The 8750-nt window shown below is 45.2% G+C and overlaps 1 protein-coding gene across 1 annotated transcript in view; it reads right to left on the reverse strand.

Annotated features, from left to right (window-relative positions):
- The window catches only part of SLC38A12 (solute carrier family 38 member 12), a gene marked incomplete at its 5' end in the record, with an annotated part of 39711 nt that overhangs the window by 8363 nt on the left and 22598 nt on the right, over nt 1-8750 (reverse strand). The window contains one exon of the mRNA XM_010164622.1: nt 4977-5070. Coding sequence (XP_010162924.1) covers nt 4977-5070 — 94 coding nt within the window. The remainder of the gene's footprint in view (nt 1-4976; nt 5071-8750) is intronic.

An 8750-nucleotide genomic window follows, 5' to 3' on the forward strand; every position in this document is an offset into this window, starting at 1 on the left:
ATATAATTGTGAGATGATAGTTTGGTCAGGGTTGGGAATGCTCTGTCTCAAGGGCTGCTGTTACTTGAATAGATGTGGTATGATCTGACTGTGCTACAGGGAGAGACAACTGAGCCTGCAGCAACCAAGCCCAGAAGTTTATTCCTCTATAAAATGTCTCTTTATTAAAATACAATACTTTCTAATAACTACAATATACCATCAAGAGCAGCACATAGAGCAAATGTCTCACATGGGAACTGTCTGGGAACATTTGACAGAGACTATTCAATAACAGCAGTGATAATCATGCTACCAATGTCTTGAAAGCCAACGGTCCTCACCGATAGAGCTGGGCATCTCAGGCTGTAACAGGCTGCAATTAATCGGGTTAGCTGCTTAATACACAATAGTCCAGTGTTTGCTGCTGAGCTCCACCAAGCCCTGTCCTTTTGTTATCTTTCCTAATCCATATCCTTTCCCATGACGCTGCTAGACAGTTATTATCCAATATTATCTAATGATAAAGAGGGAGGGCTGTGCCCCAGTGAGCTGTGTCCCCTCTGCTTTGAGAAGTGCATCAGACTTGCCAGGCTCAGTCCCTTTTGCTGTGCAGTGCCCTCCAGCAACTCACCCGACCACCACCCACTTGATCAGGACTGGAGAAAGGAGTAGGAAAAAAAACCCACAACAGCTAGATATTCAAATCTCTTTAGGGAGCAATTCATCACCACCACAGATATAAACCCTCCAGGAAAAAATGAGTCTGAAGTTCAAACAGCAGAACTGAAAATACCAACAGCTCTACTTTATTGATGGCTTAGGTGGTTTAGTCTTCTGCAGGAGACACCCTGTTCCAAGAACCTTGCAAGAGACCAGGAAAGGCTGCTAAACTGGTAAAGGACTTGGGCTAATAACAGCTCCACACTTGCAAGGCTGAGGTGGAAGGGAGCTGAAAGGAAGGAAGGAGTTAGTTTGGGGATGGAACCCTTCCCATCCCAAGGGCACGATTCACCCTGCTCATGTACTTACCTGGTCACCCAGTCTGGGCTCCTAGTAGCACTGCTCAAGAGCTGGGTGAGCCAAGTAGGTTTTAGCCCTAACTCAAGGCTTTACCTTAAGCACCATCACCAGGGTTTAAAAACAAGTGATTTTTCCCAACCAGCCCTTTCTCCAGGGAAGTACAGATGACAAGGTCACTGTAGCACCCATTAGGTGCTCAGCCTCCCAAGGCAGTTTGGGCACACACAGGAGATGGCTGACAAAGCAAGTTGAGGAGCTTTTACAGTTGGGAAAGGGAAGAGAACTTGTGTAGGCAAACTCTTACACACCCACCAGCTCTAAGAGGACAGAGATCTCCAAGCACAGATAAGCCAGCAGTTCCAGGACCGACTGCTGCTCTGCATTTAACCATTGGCACTCACCCACACGAGGTGGCAATCAGTTTTGTGGCCAAATATTTAAGCTGTTATTCTTCAGAAGACTGCCAACAGCTCGATGGCTCTGGAAGCCCTCTCCCTACCATCAGCCCCACTCCACCTGGAGATGCAGATCCACCCTCTGTGCTCCTATCAGTCCTGACAGGGAAACGCCTTGCCATGCCAGCCTTGTTTCCAGATGAGCTCCCCAGAAGGCCAAGACAATGAGAGCCCATCTGTCTGGGTTCTCTAGCAGCATGGTGCTTGGGTTTGCAAGCTCCTCCTTCAACTTTCTCCTTTTAGAGACTTCAGAGGTGTCTGTCCTGGCTAGTCCCTTACCCTGGGAGGAAAAACACAGCCAGATGAAGGGCTGATCCCTGCTGCATCTCCATGTTCTTTGAACTGTCTCATTTTTAATTTCCAGTTCAGATCCCAGTGTTTAAGACTGCATTTTTCAGTGATGGAATGAAATTTTTCTTCTCCATGAGGTGTAGAAAGAGACTGCTGTAGGCTTTGTTAGCTGACGTGCTGCTTGCGATGAGCACGAGGCTCTGGAAAGAGACTAGTGACGTTTGATTATCACTTAGATCAGGAGAAAGGGGGAAAGCAACTTTCAGAGGCAAGGCTGACACTGTTAGAAACACCAGCAGAAATGACCTTCACACACAGCTAGCTCGCCCTGCTGCCAAGAACCATCCTCTCAGCCACTGTCATCTGAATCGCCAGTACACCTGGGGCGGTGCAGCTTTACATCAGCCACTGCTGCTCCAAAATCCAGGGACTTTTCATCAGGCTGGGGAAAAGGGTGTACGGTGGATCCTGCAGTAGGCATGCTGCAAAGCCTGTCCTGGCCCTCCCAGCTCAAATAGGACTGACTTTTTCAAACCACAATGCAAAGCATGGGTCAGCTTTCCTGTCCACACTGGGCCAGCAGACACGGATAAGCTGAATAAGCCACTGTCTGCATGGGAAGTTTTTTACCCAGCACAACAAACAGGCAGGCTGGCAGCTCCAGTGTTCAGCTCTGCTGCTCAGAGTGTTTTGCCGAAGGGGAACCACTTTCAGCACCACATGGCTAAAACCAACTAAAGGATGATGGAGAAGAGGCACAGATTACAGCAGGACAGAAAGTCCACATCTGGTCATTGGCATTCAGGCAAGGAAAGTTCAAGAGACCACAAATTAACAACCTAGACCACTATTTAGGATCTAAGCACCATTAAAAGACCAAACCATGTTTAACACTCAGCCCTATTTTTGGAAGAGGGGACAGCAGTGATGTGAGGACATGGGAGATGCCAGCTTGATAAATCTCAGCAGTATGGGATCCATCCTTATCCTGGAATCTGCAGCAAGACCTTTTCCCTGTTCCCTGCATCACATGGCTGTTTGATAAATCGTTTTTCCTAATAAATCTATCCCTCATTGTACACATACGGAATCCGTTGCTCTAAGTAGCCACTGAGGTGCTGTCAGGGTCATTAAATATCATTATCTGGGGCAGCTGTTCCCCAGCGAGCTGACGCAGGAATCAATCAGGCTAAAGCATGAATTTCCCCTGCACTTCTCTAAACATTGCCTTTGTTCCTCTCCATCAAGCGATGAAAAACTGAAGCAGTTCTGCCTTTATGCCAAAGTTTAGCAATCCTTATACTGGAAGGAGCCAGCTAAAGGGAAACCAATGGCAGATCAGGCAGGCGTCAGATTGTCACAGAGACAGGATGAGGTCTGACTGATGTCTTTACCAGGAAAGAGGAGGCAGGGTGATTGGAAATAGGCCAGCGAGCTGAGCAGAGATTACTCTAAAAAACAACAACAACGATGACAACAAAAACAAAACAAAACTTCCTTTAATACCCCTTAATGAGATAACCTCTTTCTCTGAAGAACATGGGGCTTTCAAACCTTTTATGTGCTCAGACAACAAAAGGGAAAAACAGACATTCAGGATTTCCACACCATCCAAGGTCAGGATTCATTAACTCCAGCTGTTCAGCATCTGAGACTTGAGGGCTTAAAATCCAACCTCATTTTCCTGGGTGACAACTGCTTAACCCCATATCAGATGTTCTCTAGAACACAGGATCTCTATTCCTCTGTACTGACTGCCAGCCACTTCCAAACAGGATCACAGAACTTTGAACTCACAGAAAAGGGACAATACCCAGCTGAAGTCAGGTCAAGTGTGTGTGTGAGGTGGGAAATAGCCTGATATCAGCGTTTCTTTCAGCTTTTCTGCCTGTTCTAGGTCAGAGATTGGTATAAACAGAGCTAATTCTGTGCTTGAATGGTCTGGACCTATGAACCAGGAGGCTGTTAACCTGCAGAAGTGCTGCTGGTGCTGTAACACGCGCTCTGTTAGCCCTGAATATCAGTTACTCTGTCTAGGATACGCAAAACCAGACAAACCTCAAAATAAGTCTCTATAACACATACACCCCTCTCAGCCTTTAAGGGCATGTACATATACAAGCCAGATGTGAGGTAGCTGCATCTTTGGATGACAAAAGCACTGCAAAAAAAAACCAAGCAGCGATGTCTTATTTCCCTTAAGGGAATTATCTGCCTTTCCAGAAGTGCTTGGCCGTTAAGATTTTGCAGACAACTCACAAGAACGGGGCGTCCCAAGGACAACACACACCGAGGGTTTCCACATCCTCTGCTAAAGCAAGGTCCAGGAAAAAATATGCAAACAGATGATAAAACTAAGGGCAGAAAGTCTGACAGAAGTGCCTTTTGTTCTCAGATCAAAACAAAGATTGTTCAAAGTCTGTTGAACACATGCTGAGAGAATAAAAAACTTACTGTTGAACAGCAACTGGTAGCTACCAGGGTTAGCCTCCACACAGGAGACACTTCCAAATCCCTTCTGCCTCTCACACAAACCAGATTAAAACTTCATCTACCAGCTCATGGCTGATGGAAAATAATTTGCTTTGGTTTAATCAGAAATTTCATCCTAAAGCAAAAATCCTTTTCCCCACAGATTTATCAGGCCTGGACAATTCTCATCAAAGATGTTGTTTTGAGAAGCACTTGCTTCTGAATAAGAATAGCTTTTCAATGTCTATAAATATCTGAAGTGTGGGGGAAGATTTATCAGGCCTGGACATTTCTCATCAAAGATGTTGTTTTGAGAAGCATTTGCTTCCAAATAAGAATATCTTTTCAATGTCTGTAAATATCTGAAGTGTGGGGCCAAATGGATGGGGTCGGGCTCTTTTCAGTGGTGCCCAGTGACAGGACAAGGGGCAATGGGCACAAACTGGAACAGCAGAAGTTCCAGACAAACCTAAGGAAAAACTTATTTCCTGTGAGGGTGCAGAGCCCTGGGACAGGCTGCCCAGAGAGGGTGTGGAGTCTCCATCTCTGGAGATGTTCAAAACCCACATGGCCACTTTCCTGTGCAACCTGGGGTAAAAAACTGCTCTGGCAGGGGGGTTGGACTGGATGATCTCCTGAGGTCCCTTCCAACCCCTGTGATTCTGTGAAGAATTATCTTGCCAAAAAGACACATCAGTAGTGTGACTCAGATTCCAGCTACGGTAAAGGGGTGGCCAAGACTCTGCCAAAACTCACCTATCCATCTCATGAGGGATGTCATGATTTGAAGATACTTGGTCTTCTGCACGTTGAAGAAGGTGAAAGGACCCAGGAGGAGAGTGAATGCTGCCTGGAAGGACAACAAAAACACACATTAGGTTAAAAACCAGAAATTCTGGTAGGAAGCCAAATTTATCAGTAAAGCAAAGCTTGTCTCCAAAGTTCACCTCCAGATACAACTGTCTGTCATGGAGCTTGCCTTGTTGCTTAATTTATAGACAACTTGGTTGAGACACAGGGGGTCAAGCAAGCTGCTGGGTATCAGAGAACATGCCTCGGGCATGAGTAGAGCACAGGATCCTCTTGGCTCTCAGCCTCTTGCTATCACTGCTACAGCACGCCTTAACTGACATATTTCAGTAAAAGCTCTCAGTGCAGCCTTATGGAACATTAAATATTAAACTGTGGCCTCTTTGTCCGGGTACATGCTCAGTTTACGTCTGGATAGCAATAGCTGTGACCAGTCTGCTCGCATTAACATTGATGGAGTGGCTTCGGGGTGTCCCAGCCTGAACAGTAATGGAGCCAGGTCTGCCCGGAACATTTTTTCCATGTTTTAAGTTGCTTGTTTTACAGCAGGAAGCTTCTAGTGCAACAGTTAAACTGTCGACTTGGAAGTTGAAAAGTGAGAGAGGGGGAAAAAATAATAAAAAAACCCCAAGAGACTCGTAAGAGTGAACTTCATTCAGCGTGGAAGTTAAAGACATTATCAGTGAGGAGAGATCTTTCTTCACTGCCCTCTTAGATGTGTATTAAGATACTAGTGTTTCTGAGCACACTAAACTGTGGTATGCAGCAATACCAGTCTGTTGCATTTCTTTCAGCTGGGTTGAAAAATCTGTCTAACAAAACTGGAAATTAGGACTATGCAGGTTCCTGTGTGAGCTTCCTCTAGCACTCTTCTACAGCACACAAGGCAACCATGCTGTCAGCCATGCCCAGAGGAGCATGTCCTGTGCAGCACCATCACCTCTGCCCAGGCACTGAGTGGCACTCGAGCCCTACTTACTCCAGACAGAAGAGAAAACACTTTATTGATCTTGACTGAGGTCTGAACGTGAATTGAGAGAAGCTACTTGTGACAGGAAGACAAAATGGGCGTTACAGAAGAGCCCTGCCCGTGATCCATGGGATGGCACAGGCTAGTGATATAGTAACAGGTCCAAAAGCTGTCAGCAAACTATCTAGAAAGCCACAGTACACACAGTACAGATTTGTTGAGCATCCCAAAGAGATTTTTAAAGACAAATACTCAACATTAATATTTACACGTTGCTCTTTTCCATGACTTCTTAAAGCAGTTCTGAAAAAAGGTGTCACCAGAAGAGAAGAACTGAGACTGAAAAGGGCAGGCTGTGGAGCCTCAAGGTCTCTGTCGACCCCGATAGAGACGGTGGCAGAACAGAATCCAAGCTATTTTAAGACTAGTACAACCCCAAGAAACCTTTTTTTGAGACAGTTTCAGGATATCTGCAAGGCAAATTGGAAACATCTTGCATCCCAAGTATTCTTAGACAACTAAAGTAAACCCAGAAGGGGAGCAGAAGAGAGAACCCTTGGTTTTCACACGTTGCTTGGTCAAGATGTATTCTGACCCAAGGCCATCATTTACACCAAGTCTGTTTTTTTTCTGCTTGGGGAAAAAAAAAAAGAAAAAGAAAAAGAAAGAGAGAGACAAAGTATGCACAGAATTCAGATTTGTGAAGCAATTGAGGATCTTTGGAGGAAACACTGAAATCACACAGAATACAACCCCACAGGCATAACTAGCAAGACAAAGGGCTGAAGCAGTCTTAATAGTTAAGACACTTCTAGTTTTAACACAGAAGCAAAAAAGCCAGTGACGAGTCTTTTTTAATCTTCTCCTTCTTGTTCCTCTCTTGTTCCTTTTTAAGTTTAACTCCACTCTCCTTCCACACTCTCGTCCACCCTCTCCTGCCCTCTACAGACTGCCCCTGCATCCTAGGATAGTGCACAAATCCCAAAGGGCAAAATAAACTTTAGACTAAAGAGAGATGTAGGTCAAGGACCCAGAGTGAAACAAGTAGACACCAAGTGTCTTACTGGAAATTATTCTCAAAGTTTGTGACTAATATCTTTCAGCCTCCCCTCCCAATACACACACACACACACACTGCTCAACACAGCCTCCCTTCAAATCATGTTAATAGCTCCTGCGTCAGAAAGAGCTGAAACAAAGAGAGACCGATGAAGGATGGCGATAATTAAGGAACAGGTGTCTTCTGCAAATTAGAATGCACCAGAACCAATTGGTAAAACAGCACCTCAAACCATGGCAAGGATTGACACAAGATTGCTGAGCACCAAAGCAGCTGTGTCCAAAATCTAGATTTGCCTTGAGCACTGAGGAAAGAGCTGCGTTAAGGTGGATTTGGGGCTCAATTGCTGGAAAGTATCAAAAGCATCACTAGGTGCTGGAAAAAACTGGGTCTCCTATGTGCTCCCTGACAAATACTAGCAAAGCAGAAGGAATTCTGGATGTCACACTCCATTTTCTGCAGTTACTCTCCAGTGTTCAAGGCATCTTAAACAACTAAATCCATCGAGCAACTCTCCCAAGTCTCACCCTCCTCTGTGGGCTTTACTGCTCAAGTCATGTCGTTGTGCCTGAATGGTCGGATTCCCCTCCCATCCTTTAAGATGATCACTGTCTTCTGTTCTTAACAAGATCCTGGAGCTGGTCCAAAGGAACCAAATGAGAGATGAATTCAAGTGCAATAGAAATGTATTACCTTCTCCACTTGACGCCCATTAGAGATCCAAGATGGATATCCACAGATCAATACAAACGATGCTGAGGCCTGCAATGACATGAGGTTGCCCTGCTTTGCAGGGATTCGTGCCAACCACCTTTAGGAAGACAAGTCACGGCACACACTGGACTGCTTGAGGAGAAAGGCATGGCAGAAGAGGACATTAAACAGCCAGATTAACATCACTTCAAAGTGAAATTTCATACAGCTCCACAGGATTCAGCACAGGTCAGGAATGAGGGGTCAGTGCCTCACTGATAACCAGGACACAAGGGGCAAGGACTCAGTCCCTGGGTTAGAGCTAATCTTGTCATCAACCCTCATGATACCGAAAGAACATCCCCTCCTGCTTCAGCAATGTGACATTGAAAGTCAGTTCCATACCAGCTAGGCCTGGTCAAGTTTATAGTCTAAAATAGTTAACAGGAGACTTGAGGGGTCGAATCTTTGATAAAGCAGTGATGCTGGAATAAACCATTTCTGTGGAGACAGCAGTGTTGTGAACAGGCCAAGAGATGGACTAAGCACACGCAGAAGAAAAATTCAACTACAGAGCACAGTGACAAAAGTTTCTGTGATCATCAGATGACCCCTGAAGATGACCAGTATGCACACAAAAAGGATATTTAAATACATTAATGAGTTCTTGGAAATGTAATGACTATGTTAATAATTTCTTGGAAAAGAAATGAATATGCATGTTTTGATAGTAGGAAGCTTTTGTAGAGGGACAAGTTAGGATGGGTGATAGGTGTAATGATCCCCTGTGCATCCGGCGCTGTAATAATGAATGCTGCTTTCTGAAACTCCAGATCAAGTCTGAGAGAGTTTCTTTGACCGGCTTTTTCAGTATCACTCAGAAGAGTCTCAAGGCCAGGAAGCCTATTTAAAAGACACCACCTCAAAAGGACGAGGCCATGATGCTTAGAAGGAGGATGTCTACTTTCTCTACCTTGCCGTGCCAGACACCTAAATG

This window comes from Antrostomus carolinensis, unplaced genomic scaffold (genome assembly GCF_000700745.2).
Source record: "Antrostomus carolinensis isolate BGI_N321 unplaced genomic scaffold, ASM70074v2 scaffold16200, whole genome shotgun sequence".
NCBI classification, from domain to species: Eukaryota; Metazoa; Chordata; class Aves; order Caprimulgiformes; family Caprimulgidae; genus Antrostomus; species Antrostomus carolinensis.